The sequence below is a fragment of the Mchenga conophoros genome, linkage group LG3, assembly GCF_057382185.1.
Source record: "Mchenga conophoros isolate Kocher_MC1m ecotype Shallow Benthic linkage group LG3, M_conophoros_male_GT1.1, whole genome shotgun sequence".
Lineage (NCBI taxonomy): Eukaryota > Metazoa > Chordata > Actinopteri > Cichliformes > Cichlidae > Mchenga > Mchenga conophoros.
Window position 1 is genome coordinate 30,033,916 of NC_140528.1, and position 21,323 is coordinate 30,055,238.

Consider the following 21,323-nt stretch of genomic DNA (forward strand, 5'->3'; position numbering starts at 1 on the left):
ATATAAATATATATATTTTTTTTTTCACACATGGTACATCAGCAATTCACTTCCTACACACAACCTTCCTTTTAATTGAAGTTACACTGTTTCCAAGCATGAAAAGGAGCTGTAATAAGTATAATGGTTTCATATTAGTCACATATGTATTCCCTCAGGTAAGGTAGAAATAATGAAAAATATAATATTTGCATTGCCTTGTAATCTAATTTATATCTAACATTACCCAGGATATAAATACTTTTAGCCATTTTTTTTCCAACATGTTCAATATGAGATTTCGATGTTAACTTGTCATCCACTATTACACCCAGAAAATGGAATTGTGTCACTCTTTCAATTAATTCTCCCTCTATAGATGATACTATCTCTTCCTCCTTTAGACGGTTTCTGAATATCATAAACTTTGTTTTTTTCCAAATTCAGCGATAACTCATTTACTTAAAACCATTTTTTAATTCAATTATTTTTTTAATTTAAGTTAACTCATTCATTTCAATAACCATAATTTTACCAATTCTTTCAAGTTTTCTCCAGAACAATAAAGACTTGTATCGCCTGCAAACAAAACGAAATGTAACATTTTTGAAACAACACAAGTGTTGTTTATATATAAATTAAAAAGTTTTGGTCCTAAAACATAACCTTGAGGGACCCCACATTCTATTTTCATTCTTTCAGATGAAGCCTAAACACTGCACATACTGAAACCTATTATCTAAATAGCTGCTTAACCAGTTCAACACTATTCCTCTCACACCATAAGTACTTAACTTGGAAATTAAGATGGAGTGTTGCAGTGTGTCAAAAGCTTTTTTTAAATCAATGAATATCCCTATAGTATATTTATTATAATGTGTTGCTGATGAAATGTCTTCAATAGTATTCATTAATGCTATTGCTATTGATCTGTTCCGTCGAAATCCGAAATGTATCTATTATTGTACGATCTACTGTACGATATAAAGGGCCTTAAGGCGACTGTTGCTGTGATTTGGTGCTGTATAAATAAAATTGAATTGAATAAAAACTTAGAGTTCACCAGGTGGCATCAAAGACATTGAAAAGTGATGGATTTATAATTGACTGTGAACTTTTAGATATTATCAGTTAGACTGTTCTATTACATCCCATCTGTCCACAATTGAAGTCTGTGATCTGGTTGACTGGGAAATTATAGTGAAATGAGGTTGACCCAGAAATTCTGCTAAAAAGCCAATATTGAAATTAGTATTTATCTTTAAGTGGAGAAAAGGAGAACACCACTGCTCAGCAAAAACAACACAAACACTCATCTCACATCTGCCACAAACATCTGGATGATCCTTGTGGAAAACTTTCTTTGGATTGAAGAGACAAAAGCTGAACTCTATGGAAGGTTTGACTCCCGCTACATCAGACATCAAACTAACAGCATTTCATAAACAGAACATCACAGCAGCAGTGAGATGTGATGTGATGGTCTGGGCTGCTCTGCTGCTTCAGGAAAACATGAATTCTGCTCTCAGAAATCCTGAAGGAGGATGTTCAAACACCATTTTATGTCCAGAAACTCAAGAGCACTCAGGTTACGCAGAGAGACCAGCAAGTCCAACTCTGAATGACTCAAATAAATAAAATCAAGGTTTTGGAGTTTCCAAGTCAAAGTCTAAATCAGACTGAATCACATCAAGTGTATTTGGGATGAACTTGAAAAACCTCCAATGTGGCTGAATTCAATCAATTCTGCAAAATATACATAACCAAAACTCCTCCATAGTGATGTGAAAGACTCATTACCAGATTCTGCATACTTACGTTTGTGGAAATGCAGGAGAAATCTGCTCTCTCTTTCTAGTCCCTGACAGCATTTTGGATCAGCTGAAGGCTTTTCAGGGAGTTTTTAGGAGATCCTGATAATAATGAATTACAGTCGTCCAGCCTGGAAGTAATAAATGCATGAACTAGTTTTTCAGCGTCACTTAACATAAAATTATTTGAACATTACCTAATAAGACTGATTCAGGACAGACAATTAGTTATGTTAAACTTTCCTAGCAGTCTTTCACAAACAGGGAACAGTCTGTCTATTCTCTCCATCTGTCAGTTGCTGCTGGCTCTTCCTCCTCCTCTTCCTCACACACTGCTGAGTTTGTCCTGGTGGATCATCAGGGGTGCAAAGCCTCACAGATGATGTGCAGCAGTGGGTCCCTCAGTCTGTCCTCACTCTGGATACTTGCAGTTGTCACACATGGAAATCAAATGTGTAATAAGCTGCAGGATTCAAAAACATGTGTAACTTATAAATACATTTTCACTGCTACACAACAGCACCAGAGAAGCGGGATTTAGTGTTTGTGTTATTACGAGTGCTAAACAAGAAGAGTTCCCAGATGGTGCAGTGGACACATGTGTGACTGCTGTGATTAAAGCATCTTTCAGCTTAACGAGTGAACCGTCAGCTCGTTCAAACACACGTTAAAGTCCGTTTGGCTCGACACCACCGAACAGAGGCAGCAATATAACACAGCTAACATTAACAGTGCAGTGAATCCTGCTTGTGCCGTGATGTTCAGGACTGCAAACCGAGCAGCATCACTGACTTTCAGCTTGTTGTGTTTGTGGATATATGACTGACTTTAATTATCCATAAAATCATCACATTCTCTGTAAGATTAAGGTTGACTATTGAACGGCGTTTATTTTACAGTAAAGGCTTTAAAACCAAGTTAGTACAAACATTAATAATAATGGATTGCATTTATATAACGCTTTATATATATCTATATATATCTATATATATATATATATAGTCAATAGGCGGTGGTTTACGACACCAACTGTCTGCCATCTATAATCCAGTTTTGAGATCCCTTACCAGACGCCTTAACACCCACTCACATCCTGGGCCATTTCACCTCAGGAAATCACATGATAGGGTGGGGCCAGGTTTCACAATGAGCTCACCCGAAACTCTGACTGATTAGGTCCCAAACCCGCTTTCACACCTTGGCTCATGTGATTAGGTAGAGGATCATCAGGGGGTCCTTTGTCCCCGTTTGGAGGGAAACTCCCACTAGGTTCAAATCTGGGACTCTCCACCATTTGACCTTAGAACTGAAGAAGCTTCTCGGATGAGAGGTGAAACATCTTCAAGCAACTCAAAGAAGTCCAGACGCTTTTCTTTCCAAGCACCTTAGTCTACAATGACCCGGATGACTGAGAACCTTCACAGACACTATTAATTACTATTAAACAAATGACTGATTTTAGACTTTAGTTTACTTCAGCCATATTCCATATAACTCAGGTATCATACAAAAATAAAAATAGCTTCAAATACAGTCATGACAATAAAAGAATATGACCTTAAGGACTTAACAACATTACTTCAGTTATTGTACACCAACGTCTCTCATACTGTACATTAGTACTAAGGGAACACTGCATTACCTGGTGGTTTTTGTCTAAGATTACCACAAAGTAAAAGGTCTCTCAGCAAAATCATGCAACATTTTAAATGGCCTGTATTTGTATAGCGCTTTACTAGTCCCTAAGGACCCCAAAGTGCTTTACACATCCAGTCATCCCTCTGGCCCTCTGACCACCACCAGTAGGCAACGTGTAACGTATCTTGCCCACGGACACAACGACCGAGACTGTCCAAGCCGTGGCTCGAACCGGCAACCTTCTGATTAAAGACAAACGCCCAACTCTTAAGCCACGATCGCAATAGGCACACTATTGCCCCTATCAAATCAGTGAGCTGGGATTTTTTTATTCTAAACATGAACTACTGTTACAGCAACAGACATGGACTACTGGTGCCCCACACAACAACTCAATGTCCACTATGTGAAGGAGCCAAACACATGCCTTCTCCTCTCATTAACTGAGATAAACTGCTGGCATATTTGTTTTACATCTATACTGTCCAGTCTCTCCTGGTGGACATAGCATCACGTTATTCATGGTTACATACAATTTTAGACTGATGTGGGCCAAAGCCTAGCACATACTTGCCAACCTGGGATATGGTTTTTCAATTTTGTTGTCCGGGTGGAAAATCAGGAGAAATTGGGGAGAACGACGGCTCTGGGAGATTTTCAGGAGGGGCATTGAAATTCAGGATTCTCCCAGAATAATCGGGAGTGTTGGCATGTATGGCCATGAAAGGCACAGCCAATCACATTGGCCATATTTGTCACATGAGGTAGGACTCCAGTAGAGAACGTAATTTAACTCTTTTTGCACCGCTGGGTGAATGAGACGTTGACAGATCTTTTTTTTTTCTTTCTATCGGGTTTGTTTTTCTTTACTCGAAGAGGTCAAATTATAGGTGGGGACAATTCAATAATCGCTGGATATTGGTGGGGACATGTCCTTTCTGTCCATGCCAAATCTACGCCCTTGATCTTATCATTATCTATCGTTCACACATAGATGAATCATTAGCAACATGGGTATCTTGGGCAAGATACCTACCAATGACTATGAGTATCTTGGGCAAGATACCTACCAACCTGGTCTATCACCTGAGTTACAGCCACACACTGAAACTTATTTTAAAGTCTTAGAGGAAATTCAGTGTATCAACTCTGGTCCAAAGAATCCACGCTTCGTACTGATGTCCACAATTCTTTTTTATTCCTCTCACTTACTCTCACAATCATGAAGCACCGTGAAAACTAGAAACAAGTAAAATAATATTAAGAGCACATACGACATCCATCTCAACCAGTTATTACTTTTCACAAAGTGCACAAGTGCTTAACAAATTAGCCAGCATGTTTTTACTGTGTACGCCTTGTAAAACCAGCAGTAGAGAAGTTGTAGATTCCATGTTCCGTGTTATCGTTGTCTTGTCTCTCTTGTCTCACAACTTCCAGTTCCCGCGACTCACAGGAAGGAACTACTTCAGAATAATTTTTAACAGAAACATTTTTTATAAAAATGTATCACTGGACTCATATCTCTTTCTACTGTAAGTGTACACAAACATGAGTCCCAAATACAGGAAAACAAATAGAAAACAATACAACAATCTCAGACACGCTTCTGGTGTTGTCATGGCAACCCACACAAACATTTTATCATCAGCTACATTCAGTATGGTCACTTGTTATTGTTAGCCCCTTCCCAACCACTTCTGTCCCAATTTCAGTCCCATCAGTCCAATATGTACGCCAACATGCCAGAGGGCCAAGGAGTGTTAAGACTTCAAACCTGCCTACAACTCATCCTTCTCGTTTTGCTTACTGCCGTCTGCTGGTGGACCACCTGCACTACCACAGAGCTGACTGATAATGGACTGAACCACTTCCTCAAGCTCCTTCTTCTTGGTCTGGAAGTCATCCAGGTCAGCATCTTGGTGGGACTCCAACCATTCAATCTTCTCCTCCACTGCCTTCTCAATGGATTCAATCTGGTTCTTCAGGGAATATGCGTAGCCTTCCAGCTCATTGTGAGCATTGATCCTCTCCTTCAGCTTCTTGTCTTCTTCAGCAAAGTGCTCGGCGTCGTTCACCATGTGTTTGATGTCCTCAGGTGTCAGCCAGTTCTGGTCAGTTATGATCTCGTTCTTGTTTCCTGTGGCCTTGTCCTCAGCAGTGACACATAAAATGCCATTGATATTAATCTCAAAGGTGACTTCAATCTGCGGTATACCACGAGGAGCAGGAGGGATGCCAGTCAGGTCAAAGGTAGCCAGGAAATGGTTGTCTTTGGTCAAAGGATACTCACCTAAGAAAAAGAAAAACAGTCACAATTAGACTTGTGGAACGTTAAATTCCAGTGTCACACATTTCTTGTCATTGAATCCTTTTTTATAAAAACACTATTTGGCAACTTTAAAAAAACAACATCCAAGCTCTTACCTTCATAGACTTTGATGGCGACAGTTGTCTGGTAATCAGAGGGTGTAGTAAACATCTGGGCTTCTTTGATGGGCACCACTGTGTTCCTGGGGATCAGCTTGGTCATTACTCCTCCAACAGTCTCAACACCAAGGGTCATGGGGCACACATCCATAAGAAGCACATTACCTGCAAGTGAGGGAAAAGGTTTACTAAACATTTGATCACATTTGAAAGCTCAACCCTATTTAATAAAATATTTGTAAGAGTCATTATTCACCAGTGTCCTCCTCTCCAGAAAGCACACCAGCCTGCACAGCAGTTCCGTATGCCACAGCCTCATCAGGGTTAATGCCTCTACATGGCTCTTTGCCATTGAAAAACTCCTTCACCAGCTGCTGGATTTTGGGGATACGAGTGGAGCCTCCAACCAGGACAATCTCATGAATGTCAGACTTCTTCAATTCAGCATCTTCCAGCACTTTCTGTACAGGCTTCAGGGTGGACCGGAACAGGTCCTGGGTTTTAAAGAACACACAAGTTAAAAAGCTCGTTCAACCGCTTTTCCAAAAGGGTTTGAATTAATTAACCAAATTAATATCTTACCATGTTCAGCTCCTCAAACTTGGCACGAGTCAGGGTCTCAGAGAAGTCTTGTCCTTTAAAGAAGTACTCGATCTCAATGTGGGTTTGGTGCCGGGCAGATAGCGCCCTCTTGGCCTTCTCGACCTCACGACGCAGCTTCTGCACAGCACGGTTGTCTTTGCGCACATCTTTGCCAGTCTTCTTCTTGTACAGCTCGATGAAGTGCTCCATGATACGCTGGTCAAAGTCCTCACCTCCCAGATGAGTGTCACCATTGGTGGCTATCACTTGGAATGCACCATTGTCAATGGTCAGAATAGAAACATCAAAGCTGCCACCGCCCAGATCGAAGACAAGAATGTTCTTCACTCCATCCTTCTTGTCCAGGCCATAAGCAATACCAGCAGCAGTTCTAAAGAATACAGTAAGAATTTATTTTTCAATAGGAGGGCAGGGGCATTGTTTTGCAGTTTCAAATTGCAGATGATCAAATTCATTTTTGACTGGATGCTTACGCCTCATTGATGATTCGCACAACATTCAGACCAGCAATGGTACCAGCATCCTTAGTGGCCAGGCGCTGGGCATCATTGAAGTAGGTTGGGACAGTGACCACAGCATGTGTGACCTAAGGAAAAACGATAAAGTCAGATTTCATGATAGACCATTTAACTCTTTAACCCTTTAAGACCTACCACAGAACCAAGTCCGCCACAGCTTATCTTCATATTTTTATATGCTGTAATGCCATTTTTGGGAGAATTTCAAGTTGCTATACATCAATACAATCATTATATAGCAAATTTAATGACACTGTGCTGCCACTGCTGGGGTGCAGTAGCTCCACCACCCCACTAGGGGGAGGAAGCGGGTTTGTGTACTCAAGTTTCGCTAGTAAATATAGAAAAAGTTCATGGAGTCTGGCCAAGTTGATACCAGCACACAAAATATTAGCTATGAAGTTGGCTGTACTGGAGCATGAGAAATATATGCTTGTAAGTACGATTATATTCTGTGTTCATGTTAAGCATGTGATGTAAAATGGGTTGTTGACTCTCATATTTGAAGCCGACATGTTAGCTGCACTGCCGATGCTAATTGTGTTAGCATGTCAATAGGAAATTCCATTATGTGTTAGCATCAAGCTAGCGGGATTTGGCGTTAACATGTTTTCATTTATTTTTCTTGGTTATGCCAGCTATAGTTCAAGTTGCTAAGTCTTCAGTCTGTACTTTGTAATGTGAGAAATATATTATGTTCCAGATGTATGTTTTAATATGCTTTTCTTATGTTTGTAGTTTTACAGTGCCTTCATTAGGGAGACAAATAAACCCTGCAATGAGAACTGGAAGCCTTTGCCTCTCCTTTTGAAGAACTGTTTATCTATCTGCCAAACTGGGCATCAACGTACAGGGAGGGCAGAATAGACACAAATGCATTAAGTCCATAGTAACTATAAAGAATTGCAAAAAATTGCAATGAACTACAAAGAAATATAAATTATTATAAATTATTTATTATACAATAAAGTTGCACAAAGTAGTTTCCAACCACAGGAAATTTATTTTGAGGGTCTTCATAGTTTTATTTTTGAGATACACCAACTTTTAAATACTGTGGGGAAAATATGAATTAAATATTACATTTCAAATTTGCAAAACAAACAGCATGTTCATCAAAAAAAACTATTTCCAACAGTGCAATTTGAGGTCTAAGCATCCCAGAAACTAAACAAAAAAGCATAAAGTCAAACATAACTTTTAAAATCACCAGTATAGGCCTATAACAGTCTTAAAAGGAAAAACTACATTACCCACAAAATATGACATCACTTCTGATTTTGGGCAGGGGATGGAGGACATGCGATAATTGGCACTGACGTGTATTCCAAAATGGGAAGTGCTATGAACAGCTGATCTGATCAGCAAAACGTGTTTCTGAAATATAAGGTTTTATTGCTGCAAGTGGTTGCAATCTTTGCAAAGCCATATTTGGAAGGAGACCGAGGACAAGTTGAATGCATAAGATGTAAGTGTCATGGTCCTGGTTCGGCGACCCAGCGCTTAAAGTTTATTATTATCATTTTCCAATTTATTATCATGATTATTATTATTGTTTGAGTTCTACGTGTTACATTCGGTCTGCCTCTGAGTCTGCGTCTGTATCTCTGTCTGTCTATGGTGTCACCCCGTCTGTTTGTGAAGCTGTCTGTTTAGTTCAATGTCTTGTCTGGTTCCATGTGTCTGAGTTTCCTGTTTTATGGTGAAGGTCTGTATCGTAGGTGAGTGTGCTCAGTTCACTTTAGTGTTTGTTTTTGTACCAGCAATTAAGCTGAGGATTTTGAGTTTCACGTTTGTGTCTGAGTCCTGCGTTTGGATCCTCCTCTCTGCCTGCCCGCACACAGAGCCCTGACAGAACGACGTGACCAGTAATGGATCCAGCGGACTCACTGTGGAAGCGCAGCTCCTGTTTTGACGGGACCCGGTTAGTGCTTGGAGGGCCTCCGTGCTGCCGTTCCTCGCTGGCAGCCTACCCTTCAGCCCACTCGTCTGCTTCCTCCCCGCGGACGCCCCGGTCTCGCAGAAAACGCTCCAGCCGGTCCCGGGAGGATTACTACGAGCCTGCAAGCAACCAGCTTACGCCTGCACAGGTGGTCTACAAGATGTTAGGAATCATTATTGTGCCACCCGACTCACCCAGCGATTCCATACCGCAGGAGGAGCAGCCGCTGCAGAGTTTTGCCACGTCACCCTCAGCCAGTCCCGATCCCTCTTTGACGGGAAAGCGGCGGACCCGCTGCCAGCATTCACAGCTCCAGTGGGAGCCTAGGACTTTTTCTGAACAGCTGGCTAGGGTGAGTGGTGGGGCCACTCTTTCGCCCCCTGCTGAAATAAGAACTGTAAATGAAAGGAGTGATTATTTGAAGGACAATTCTCCCGGTTCATTGCACTATTTAGACTGTCCCATACCTCACCTTTCTAAACCTGTCGATGAAACCAAGGAGATCTATGACTCTATGCCTCAAAAGGTTCCGGGTGATTATCATGCTCCTGAACTTGTCAAGCATATAGTGACTGCTGTTCGTCCTCAACTCAACACTTCTGTGAGAGCAAACAATGTGTGTGTCACCCCAGAGACTCTTAAGCCCGTGTCAGCTCAGTTTTTTGCTCAGCAGCCACCTGTAGCACAGTTTCCAGTGTCACCTGCTCAGCAGCCACCTTCAGCTAAGTTTCCAGTACTTTCTGCTCAGCAGCCACCTGTAGCTCAGTGTCCTGTGTTTCCTGCTCAGAAGCCGCCTGTAGCCCAGTCACCAACTCCATCACCACCACTTTCACCTCAAGTTCAGTCACCCATAGCTCAGTCTTCACCCCCGCTATCCATAGCTCAGTCGCTACCACAGCCAGACATATTACAAACTCTGTTACAGTCCATGGCCCAGTCGGTAGCTCAGTTGGTAGAGGAATCATTAGCTTTATCATCGGTTCCGTCTCCTCCTGTTCTCCAGTCAGTTCCGTCTCCTGCATCTCAGTCGACCTTAGTGCGCTCTCTGGTATTGCCAGCAGCTCAGCCATTAACACAGCCTGCTTCTCGGCCACCATCTCCACCCACTCACTTTCAGGGGGAGAATAGCCCCACACAGACTTTCATTGCTCCTCAAGACCTAGCTCAATTTGGGACTTCTACTCTCTCCGGGGCCTCCCTAGAGGTTAAATATCAGCATTCAATTAACTCTGGACCCCTGGACATAAAGAAGCCAGCGCAACTTGTTTCGTCCCTGCCAGAGGCCCGTGGGCACGCTGGTCCTGTTCTGTTACTGCCAGAGGCCCGTGTGCCTACTGGTTCTGATCTGTCCCTGCCAGAGGCCCGTGTGCCTGCTGGTTCCGTTCTGTCCCTGCCAGAGGCCCGTGTGCCTACTGGTTCCGTTCTGTCCGTGCCAGAGGCCCGTGTGCCTACTGGTTCTGATCTGTCCCTGCCAGAGGCCCGTGTGCCTGCTGGTTCTGATCTGTTCCTGCCAGAGGCCCGTGTTGCCTGCGGGTTCTGATCTGTTCCTGCCAGAGGCCCGTGTGCCTGCTGGTTCCGTTCTGTCCCTGCCAGAGGTCCCCGCCCCCGCTGGTTTTGTCCTGTGTGTTCCAGGGGCCCCTATGCCCACTGTTCCTGAGACTGTTCTCGCTTGAGGGCCCGAGGAGCCCGCCCAGCCTCCTGCTTTGCCAGCTGGAGGGCCCGAGGAGCCTGCCCAGCGACCTTCCTCGTCAGCTGGGGGGCCCGAGGAGCCTGCCCAGCTACCTGTCTCGTCAGCTGGAGGGCCCAAGGAGCCCGTCCAGCCTCAAGACTCGTCAGCTGGAGGTTCAGGAGAACCTAGCCAGCTTCCTGTCTCGTCAGCTGGAGGGCCCGAGGAGCCCGCCCAGCTTCCTGTCTCGTCAGCTGGAGGGCCCGAGGAGCCTGTCCAGCCCCAAGACTCGTCAGCTGGAGGTTCAGGAGAACCTAGCCGGCTTCCTGCCTCGTCAGCTGGAGGGCCCGAGGAGCCCGTCCAGCCCCAAGACTCATCATCCTCGCTAGCTGCAGTCTCATCATCCTCGCCCGCTGCAGTCTAATCATCCTCGCCCGCTGCAGTCTCATCATCCTCGCCCGCAGCAGCCACCTTATCAGCTCCATCAGTTTCGCCTGGACCGGCTTCAGCTTCACCCACGGCGTCGCCTGGTCCGGCTTCATTCGCTTCGCCTGGTCCAGCCTCCGCGTCCGCTTCAGCCTCGCCTGGTCCAGCCTCCGCATCCGCTTCATCCTCGTATGGTCCAGCCTCCGTGTCTTCATCCTCGTCTGGTCCAGCCTCCGCGTCTTCATCCTCGTCTGGTCCAGCTCCCGCGTCTTCATCCTCGTCTGGTCCAGCTCCCGCGTCTTCATCCTCGTCTGGTCCAGGTCCCGCATCACCGGCTTCGTTTGGCCCCGCCTCTGCATCAGCTTCGCCTGGTTCAGTCTTCGCATTCGCTTCAGCGTCGCCTGGCCCAGCTTCGGCTTCAGCCTCTGCCTCGTCTGGTCCAACCTCCGCTTCGCCTGGTGCTGCAGGGGCCACGCAGCCTTCGGGTCCCCTACTACCACCTCCACATCGTCGGTCATCTGCCAGGCCGCTTGTTGGGCATCATCACCACCGTGGCCGCACTCAGGACTTCTGTTGCCGCCACTGCCTTCCGCGTAGCCGGCCTCCAGGCTTGCATTCCCGCCACCGTTGCCGTCCGCATGGTCGGCCTCCAGAACTGCACTGTTTTGGCCTCCTGCGCTGTCGGCCCCCTGAACTTGTCCGTCTGGGCCTTTTTGGACTATGTCCCTCCGTCCTGGTCCTCCACCGCCCGCCCTGGTTGGGTCGTTTTCTGTTTTTTTTGGGGGGGGGGGGTTTGGGCTGTTTTTGTGTTTCTGTTGGGCTGTCTGGAGCCAGCCCTTGAGGGGGGGTACTGTCATGGTCCTGGGTCGGCGACCCAGCGCTTTAAGTTTATTATTATCATTTTCCAATTTATTATCATGATTATTATTATTGTTTGAGTTCTACGTGTTACATTCGGTCTGCCTCTGAGTCTGCGTCTGTATCTCTGTCTGTCTATGGTGTCACCCCGTCTGTTTGTGAATCTGTCTGTTTAGTTCAATGTCTTGTCTGGTTCCATGTGTCTGAGTTTCCTGTTTTATGGTGAAGGTCTGTATCGTAGGTGAGTGTGCTCAATTTACGTTTCCCCTGTCTCGTCAGCTGTGATTTCTCCCAGGTGTGTTCCCCTCCTGTTTCTTATCCCTTGATTACTGCCATCTGTGTATTTAAGCCCTGTGTTTCTCTGTGTCAGTGTCGCGTCGTACCCTCAGATCATGCCTGTGTGTTTTTGTTCTCCATATTCCGTGTTCACTTTAGTGTTTGTTTTTGTACCAGCAATTAAGCTGAGGATTTTGAGTTTCACGTTTGTGTCTGAGTCCTGCGTTTGGATCCTCCTCTCTGCCTGCCCGCACACAGAGCCCTGACAGTAAGTACAACTCCTCCAGTTTCATATTACGAACCCACCCGAGGGATTAATAAAGATTTATCTTATCTCTCTCTTATCTTATGTGAAAATGCGCTGGCTTATCTAATTGCAGTGCTACCGGGATTTAAAAATAGTTAAGCTAAATGGAGCGTGCCCGCTCTTATCGCTCTTAATTAGCCCATAAAGGGGTTAATTAAGATTTGCATCTTCACTTATTTAGAATCTCTGACATTTTTGTACCTTCTCGCCAAGGTAAGCCTCAGCAGTCTCCTTCATCTTAGTCAGCACCATAGCACAAACCTCCTCAGGAGCAAAGGTCTTAACCTGCCCACCACCAATGTCAACCTGGATATGGGGCTTCCTCTTCTTCTCAGTAACCTTCACAGGAATATACATCAATATTAATTTAACAAGAATTTAGCTCAAACATGACCCAAAGAACCAACAAGTTTTATTTTCAGCTTGAAAGCTCACCTTGAAGGGCAGGTACTTGATGTCCTCCTGCACAGACCAGTCACCCCATGTGCGACCAATCAGCCTCTTTGCATCAAAAATAGTGTTCTCAGGGTTAGAGGTCAGCTGATTCTTGGCAGCATCACCAATCAGACGCTCACCTTCACTGGTGAAGGCCACGTAGGAGGGGGTGATTCGGCTTCCCTGGTCATTGGCAATAATCTCCACACGCCCATTCTTGAACACTCCAACACTGCAAGGAAACAGTTTGAATTCAGTCTGAATCCCATATTATTTTTCCACAGAGACATCATTCCATTATTTAAAGAGCCTGAAGTGACTTACCATGAGTATGTGGTCCCCAGATCAATCCCAATCACAGTCTTCCCAGTTATCCTTTTGTAATCGGCGGCACCAAAGACTGTGCAGACTAACAACATCACAACCCACAACAGCTCCATCTTTGTTTGTTTGTTTGTTCTCCAATCTACAAGGAGAAATGCAGAAAAGAATTACAACATGAATCAACATGGCCTTGAGAACAATAAGTGGTCTACAGGTCCTTCTGAATCAACGAATTAACTCTAAACACCTGCAAAAGATTCCTGAGGCTTTTAAAAACTCCCAGCCTGGTTCATTACTCTAAACCACTTAAGAAGCTAATGGTGCACATATGATTTGCGGAGTCCCAGAACCATAGCAGACTTGAAGTTGGTCTTAGAGAATAAATACTATAAATATATTATGACTGGTGTTTAAGAGTAATATTTGAAAATGTTAAGTGACTTTTAAATGTTTTATTTATTGTTTTTTTTTAATTACCATTGTGTATAAAATGTTTTGTTTTTAAGAGTAGCTGGCAAAGAAGTTGGTAAGAATTGCAACAAATATTACATCAGTTTTGTGAATATATTTTAGGACTAGACTGATTATACCCTAGGTACAATAACGCGACTACTTCCTGATAAAACGTGTTGTAGAAAATGTAAATAATTATCATGCTGATGATAAATGTTTTAACCCTCATATATACCTCTGTGACACTGTTTCTGAATTTCCCAGTTTAGCTCACTACCACTGGCGCCACTTTGAGTCTCACCTGCTCGATTTTGTTGTTGAGGTCTTGAAAGAATTTCTTTTAGAAATAAAATGGTATAAGCAGCGATAGCCTTCAAGTTCCAATCCCCACCTCTCTTTCGCTCTTTCTGTTTGCTCTCTGTTTGTGCCAGCACTCGGCAAAGCACCTCCCCCTCCACCCCCCAGCTAAACATTTAATCACTTTTAGTACGCAAGTTAGTGTGTGTCAGGTTTCTTAGTAGGCAGGGCAGAGCAAAATGAAACTGCAAATCTATTTCGTCAAAATCACACTGACTCGTGAGATAATTAACAACTAATAAATACATCTGTATTTGTACAGTCAGTGGGAGACTCCTTGCTCTAAACAGTTTCAGTCTTGTAGAGAAGTTTCTCTCTCTGTGAGCCTGTCTGCTGCATAGGAGGACCTGTGTCTGTCAGACCTAACACAAAGCACCGCCCCAGCTTTCAACTCTGCGCTTAGCAGGTTCCTCATTTCAGATACTGATGTAATCACAACAATTTTAGTAAAGTTCTTTCACTTTCGTTACATATAAGAAAGAGGAATGTGCTGATCTTGGCCCATGAGAAGTCCGTTATATAAACCATGAATGTATCAGTTAAGATAGATTTTATGTTGTTGGTTGTTAAGATTAGGATTGTGAGTTTAATTGAATACTTTGACCTCAGAAGTTTCCACCTTTCACGTGACCGAGACTTTCCCACTGACGGGAATCCTGCAGGGATGTATGCCAGGCAGGTATGTCAGAGCAAGGCATACCTGAGGCGTTGTAGCAGGAAGTTCTGTGTAATACAGCAGATCAGTGATGCATCAGAATCTCCAGTTAAAGCACAAAGGGCTGTATAGAGACAGATTTATCACAGTAGTTAGTTTACCTGCCTTCTGCTTTGAATTCTGTTTTAAAGAAACACAGTTGAAAAATAAAGTAGAGGCTGTTCCTTCAAACCATCGCTTTAGCCGATAACTCAGCTAAAGGGATAGGTTTGTAAGACCAGCCTTTACTTTGAATCAGTGCAGTAATTTAAGCTTCTTACTGTGGAGATTAACGTGGTAAAAGGTACATGTCTGTGCCTCTTACAATTATCGGCTTGCAATTTTATCTGTGAACGGAGGGGTTAATGAAGACAGAGTTTTATCACATGGATTTATAATTTATAACCTGGTGTAGCTGCTAAAATGATGACTCAATATGTTCTTTTGCCTGAACTGTCTGTATTTTGAGTGGTTGCAGGGCTCTGAGACAGAACCTGCCACTGTGTGCGTGGATGAAGTTTTTATGTGTAATGGTTTACTCTCTCACTACCACTCACTTACCCTTTTCTCCCCACTAAAACAGTAGTGTGATTCCCAAATTTTGGCTCAATAAACAAACAAAGACTCTAAAGTCAGAACAGAAAGATAGAGCAGGATCATTAAAGATTAATGATTGTGTTTTATGATGTGTAGTAAACTATCCTCTTTTTCACTGTCCTGGTGTGTGTGTGTGAGTGTGAGTGTGTGTGTTTGTGTACCTTAGACAAAGGTCAAACTAGGAAAAGTTGCATTTCCTGTGAAAATGCAGTCTGAATGCCGTGTAATGGAATGTGCTAAAAAACAGATGAAGAAGCAGAAATATCTGCTGAAAAGAGTTATAGAAGCTGAAGTGTTTGCTTAAGACAGCTTTATTTGAAAGGGTACACTGAAGAGTAAAACCGTATTATAGATAGCAGATAGTTGGTTTCGTAAACCAACAACACCAACTGTCTCCTATCTATAATCCAGTTTTGAGATCCTTCCCAGACGCCTTAACGCCCACTCACATCCTGGGCCATCTGATCTCAGGAATTTGCATGATAAGGTGGGGCCAGGTTTCACAATGAACTCACCCAAAACTCTGGCTGATTGGGACCCACACCCAGTTTCACACCTTGGCTCAGGCGATTAGAGGATCATCAGGGGGTCCTTTTGTCCCTCTGTGGGGGGGTCACTCCCACTAGGTTTATATCTGGGACTCTCCACCATTTGACCTTAGAACTGAAGAAGCTTCTCAGATGAGAGGTGAAACGTCTTCAAGTAACTTAGAGAAGTCCAGACGCTTTTCTTTCCAAGCTCCCTTAGACTGTTGGATCTGTATGTGTTGTGATTCAATATTGTGAAATGCCTTGCAAAACAAAGTAAGGTACACTTATTTCATGTTCTTTAAATAATAATGAAAGTACACGGTAAAAACGCTTCAGAAAGTCCTTCCTACTGTTCTCTACATATCTGGATGATGACTCTTGTCCCGAATTCTTTGATGTTGGGCTGAGAACAAACAACCAATACTCAGAGCAGGTCCAGTCAACAACAGTTATTTATTAAGCACATATATGTGGGCGATCCACACGACACCACCCAAAGCGCAGTCCGGTAGATCTCAAAGAGCAAGCACTTTGATACACAGTTTTATATGTCAGGGTTCATGCGTAAGCAGGGTTCATGCGTAAGCAGAATCAGTTACAATTAGTGACAACTAGATACGATTCCTTTTTTGGTGATCTTCTACAAGTACTTAGAAATGTATTTTCCTAACACTCTTCATTCTGTCGCAGGTGAACTCACCTGTCAGCCACAATAGCCCAAACACTCTTTGTATTTCCCTTCATGCAGCTGTATTTAAAGTGTTCATATTATTCATTAATGCACTCTGCACTTCTCTCTTATATCAGTCTGACCTAGGGATGGGTACCGGTGTCCGGTGCCATGATGGCACCGGTTCTGACATAAACGGTAGTAAACAGACCGAAAAGCAGCGCACATTTCGGTGCTTTATTTCGGTGCTTTTTTTTCCTGAGCTGTGATACACTTTAGATTTTAGTCACATGTTACATTTCCAAGGATTGTAGGTGGGTCCAGATACGTACGTTCTTTTAGAGCAGAGCAACAGATTAAAAATGCCCAAGGCTAAGCGGTCAAAAGTCTGGCTGTATTTCACAGCAAAAGATGCAAACTCAGCAGCCTGCAACAAGTGCTTTAAGGTGATACTGTGCAAAGGAGCTAACACCTCGAATCTGATGAAACACCTGGCGACGCATAGCGTTTTTTTTTAAAAGCCGAGAAATGCACCATATTTGATGGCAGCAGCAGCCGTTCTTCTCTGCGTGAGTAGCTTAATGTTATTCGTGTGTAATTTACGTTTAGTAGGCTAACCACGTTATTACATTAATGCATGTGTAGCCCTGTATGCAATTATTCGGGCTGGCAGTATAAAGAAAAAGTGTACTGTTATAAAAAATGGTTAAAATATAAATAGTTGATAAAAAGGTTTAAAAATCATATGCTTTCGTACAAATGTGTTTCATTTACAGTTAAGAGTCCAATAAATAAAAGGGTTTCATGATTTAGAGTTCATTTTCTGTGCACACTAAATATGTTGGGGTGTAACCTAAGTTTATTTACCCATCTAATGTCAGTTATCTCAATATTGTATTGTCATTGGTTGTTGTGCTGACGAGCCAGTCAATGTCACTCTTCTCTGTTATGGGGGCGGGACGAGTGGTAACAGTTTGTGTGAATCTGTGGGAGCGGACACAGAAGCTAAGTCCGAAGAGAGAGATGTCGTAAGGCAAACGTGGTGTGGATTTTGCATCTAAGTGTATCATTGATGTCGACTACCCGTGGTCCTGATATTACTTATTTGTGATCTGCAAGAGAAGCCGATGGACGCTCTGAAAGGAGAGGGAGAGAGAGGTTTCTGCCCGGATGGACCCTGCTGTTTCCTCGCCCCCGACTGTTTTCTTACCCCTGACTGTCTTCACTACTGGTGAACTAACTGCCCGTTTCTGATTGCCCTACTAACAAACTCATTGGACTCGTGAGTACTAACTGGAACTAAAGTGCACGTATTTTGTTTATTGCTCAGTTTGAGTGAAGCGGCCATCAGTTTTAGGCCTCACCGCACCCGAACTTCGAATCAGGCCTGCAACAAGCACCGTGCTACAGGTGTAGTGTGGACAGGTTAAAGTGTGTGTGTGTGTGTGGGCCCACTGTTACACATTCGGTTTAAATTGAGTAAGTGTGTAGTTAATCAAAGTTATCATCAAAGGTTGAAATTCATCCCTTTTAAAGGTGTGAGCTGTTGTAACTGAAATAACAGTTGGCACCAAAGAAAGAGGTATTTTGTGTTGATAATCTTTTATTGAAAATCCATGTAGTCACATTTACAGTATTTTTGTTTGTTCATTTGAATTCAATTCATTTTATAAAAGTAACTGTTTATTTTATTCATTTCTTTTTGTCTAAATAAATACCCGGTGAGGGATTTCATTTGTGTAAAATACAGTTGTGGTGGTCCTTATTAGTTAAATTAGAGGGTATCAGGTATCATTACTAGTAGCACTACGAACCCAGGCCCAGTCTCATTGTACTACATACTCTAGCTTTACCATAGCTACGTGGGACCTGGGTTACACATGTAAGGTGAACTAGCAAACATCATCATAGCTACATGCGGCTGTCTTCTTGTTTGATGGTAGATACTCCCATCACCCTGGCCAAAAAGGCTAAAATGACCAAAGAAAAAGTGGAAAACAGTTAAACATGAGAGGATTTTGGACAAAGTTTGTGTTTTTTTTCCATTGTTTAAGCACTGCTTCCAGCCAAGAGTGATATCATATATGCCCCATAGCTGCAGAAAAGGCTAACATTGTTATCTTTTTACCAAAAAACAGCTGAACATGAGAGGTTTTTGGACCAATTTTGTGTTCTCCATTCTTTAAGCACCGGTTTGAGCACCGTTTAAGCACCGGCACCGTTTCAAAAGTACCGGTTTGGCACCGGTATCGGATAAAACCTAAATGATACCCATTCCTAGTCTGACCCTTATTGTTCTTACCAACTTAATTTTTACATTTGTTTTTTTTATTAACTGTTTATTGTAGACTGAACTGTTTTTACTCTTCATCATGCTGCTGTAACACAAACATTTCCTTTGTGGGATCAATAAAGTATCTATCCATCTGCAGTGACTGTCGTGTTCATGGGCTTTAGTGAGATAAATGTATTAGATCAGAGTCTTAGCATAATTTATACTTTTTGAGTTTGCCAAAGTAACAATTTACCAGTTGTAATGTGAAAATTGAATGTGAAGATAACTAAATTATTACTATTACAACAATTACCTACCAGGTCATTCTACGTCATAGATGCAGTGCTGAGCAGGCCTGGTCTTGCCTGAAACCGAGCAAAAAACAACACACACAAAAAAATCGAACCCACCAAGGAACCCCAGTTGAAAAACAGCATAGCTTTGAAGGTTCAAGGCACAACGTTTATGTATTTGGGCTGATACATGAGTTACAAAACCAAAAAGCAACAACTAAGACCAGACTATGACAGTGAATATAACTATGATTATAACTATGACCAAAACTGTGAGTTGTCACAGTCCTGGGTCGGTGACCCAGTGTTTTGGTTTTTGTAATGTTATTGTTCTTTTTCTTTATTTTTGGTTTGATTTTGTGTCTGTTTTGCATTTCTAGTTCTTAGGTTTTGGTCATTGTACGCAATGATCCCTGTGTTCTGTGTTTCCTGTTTTACTTTGAAGGTCCATGTCTTCCTTACTGTCTTGTCATGTTTAATTGGGTTCAGCTGTGTCTCCCTGTGCCATTTTCTTGTTACCTTGTGTTTATATTTAGATTGCGGTTATCTCTGTTCTTCTTCGGCGCATCTGCATGTCATTCTGCATATCATGCCTGTTTGTCATTCCCAGTGTTTCGTCTGCCACCCTCCCGTTTTTCAGATTTTGTTCATCATATCTAGCTTCACCCAGTTTAGGTTTAGTTGACTTCTCTTGGTTTTGCCATGCTTTTGTTTCTCTGGTGTTTCATCAGCCAAAATAAAGGTTTGTTTTCTGTCTAATTATTTAATTAGTTTTCTGTTTAATGCATCCATGTCTGCATTTGGGTTCAGGTCCAAGTCACAAAGTTTATAGGAAAGCAGTTCTGGAGGTTGTTGAAATCTCCCAATTCTTTGAATCTTTGGGCTGAAGGAAGGACAATACTCGGTGTATAAATGCTCAATCAACAATCATTTATTTCCATACAATTCAACATTTAAGAGCATTAGAACGTCTAGACGGGAGAGCTGCTTGCTGAGGGTTCGCATCAGGTCTCAAAATGGCGGCAGATCTCACAGCCTTTTATAACTCCTAGCGGCCCCCATCTAGTCGTAAAAGCCTAAACATTCACATTCTTTCTCTCTTACGGCGCCTAAGTTATGACCTCGGCTCCTTGCTCCTCTGTAAGGTGGGGGTATGGAATGTGGTCTATCTCTTCTGCCCTAGACACAAAGTCTCCGCTTACAACCTTCTTTTTATGATTCAACAATAAAGCATGTCAAGAAAACAGTGTAAGACACTCACAGCCGATCAAGCATACAGAGTGATGCATACTTATCTAATGAACTACAAAATGATTATGTTCTTTTAACCCAAAAGTATAATGAGAACTAAACTACATACACAGCACACCATCTAAACTAAAGGATAATATATGTCCTACAGCTGTTATCATAATTCAACTACTTTGATTACATATATAAGGTAACATATGATAACAGAATAATATCACAAGGTCGACCTGGAGTTCAGCAGCACAAAAGTCCATAATCTGTGTTCAAGGGGTTGACCTGGAGTTTGGCCAACCAGGCATCCAATATTCCTTGGTTCAGGAGGTCAACCCCGAGACCCACAACATAACCGGAGCCGGTGTAGGCTTGAGTGAGAAAACTCAGTAGGCTGGTGGCCGGCAGTGACATTGGTGTGTGAAGACCCTCCGTGCAGGCCTGGACTTGGTTTGGCAGGCACGCTAGACGTGGCATGCAGGACCAGACAAGGCAGGACCACACGACTGCTGGAGCGAGTCCTTGGACCATCCAATAAGGACAGAAGACAGCTGAAGTGATCCTTCAGATCCAGCAGGAAACGACGGCTGGAGCATATCTCCAGAACCTCCACTGGAAACACGAGGAGGCTGTATGAGCTCAGCTCATTTCACAACTGACGCAAGTAGTTGCTGGCTGGGTCGTCCTAAACCCCCAGCTGAAGCAGAGCCAGGAGATGCAGAGACCTCAGGATGCACTGAAGGCTGAGCTGCAGGCTGCACTAATGATTGAGCTGCAGGCTTTGATAATGGCTGAGTGGACATGGAGTAAGTGGTAGAGTCAAAGCCTGAACAGGTGGCTGAGATGGAAGCTGAGCTGAAGCCTAAGAAAAAAGAGTAGCTTGAGGCATAATTCCACGCTCTGAGAAGGCAGGTGAAAAACAGTCCTTAGTGCCCAGAGCTTTTAAACAAGTGTCCATGAAGTGAACAGTCTTAATGATCCAGATCCAGCAGTTTTTGA

General features: G+C 43.2%; 1 protein-coding gene and 1 long non-coding RNA gene across 2 annotated transcripts; one reads left to right on the forward strand and one right to left on the reverse strand.

The window, feature by feature from the left end:
• Nucleotides 1-5,089: 5,089 nt before the first annotated feature.
• LOC146578089 (endoplasmic reticulum chaperone BiP-like) lies at nucleotides 5,090-14,049 on the reverse strand. The gene is made up of 9 exons (XM_085269427.1): nucleotides 13,968-14,049; nucleotides 13,214-13,355; nucleotides 12,890-13,121; nucleotides 12,656-12,793; nucleotides 6,935-7,047; nucleotides 6,441-6,831; nucleotides 6,115-6,352; nucleotides 5,856-6,023; nucleotides 5,090-5,721 (listed from the first exon to the last, which is right to left on the reverse strand). The coding sequence occupies exons 2-9, from the start codon at nucleotides 13,327-13,329 to the stop codon at nucleotides 5,210-5,212; spliced, it is 1,908 nt and encodes a 635-aa protein (XP_085125553.1). The 5' UTR covers nucleotides 13,330-13,355; nucleotides 13,968-14,049; the 3' UTR covers nucleotides 5,090-5,209.
• On the forward strand, nucleotides 7,378-7,768 carry LOC146578090 (uncharacterized). Its single transcript, XR_014891655.1, has 2 exons — nucleotides 7,378-7,414; nucleotides 7,718-7,768. It is a non-coding gene; the product is annotated as an uncharacterized LOC146578090 (long non-coding RNA).
• Nucleotides 14,050-21,323: the final 7,274 nt, after the last annotated feature.

What these genes read in the sequence shown, in the direction of transcription:
- LOC146578089 (XM_085269427.1), bottom strand. Translation starts at nt 13,329, where the DNA reads ATGGAGCTGTTGTGGGTTGTGATGTTGTTAGTCTGCACAGTCTTTGGT. An exon ending in CTGGGGACCACATACTCATG is followed by an intron (nt 13,122 to 13,213) that starts GTAAGTCACTTC and finishes GTTTCCTTGCAG; the next exon opens with TGTTGGAGTGTTCAAGAATG. An exon ending in CGCCATCAAAGTCTATGAAG is followed by an intron (nt 5,722 to 5,855) that starts GTAAGAGCTTGG and finishes TCTTTTTCTTAG; the next exon opens with GTGAGTATCCTTTGACCAAA.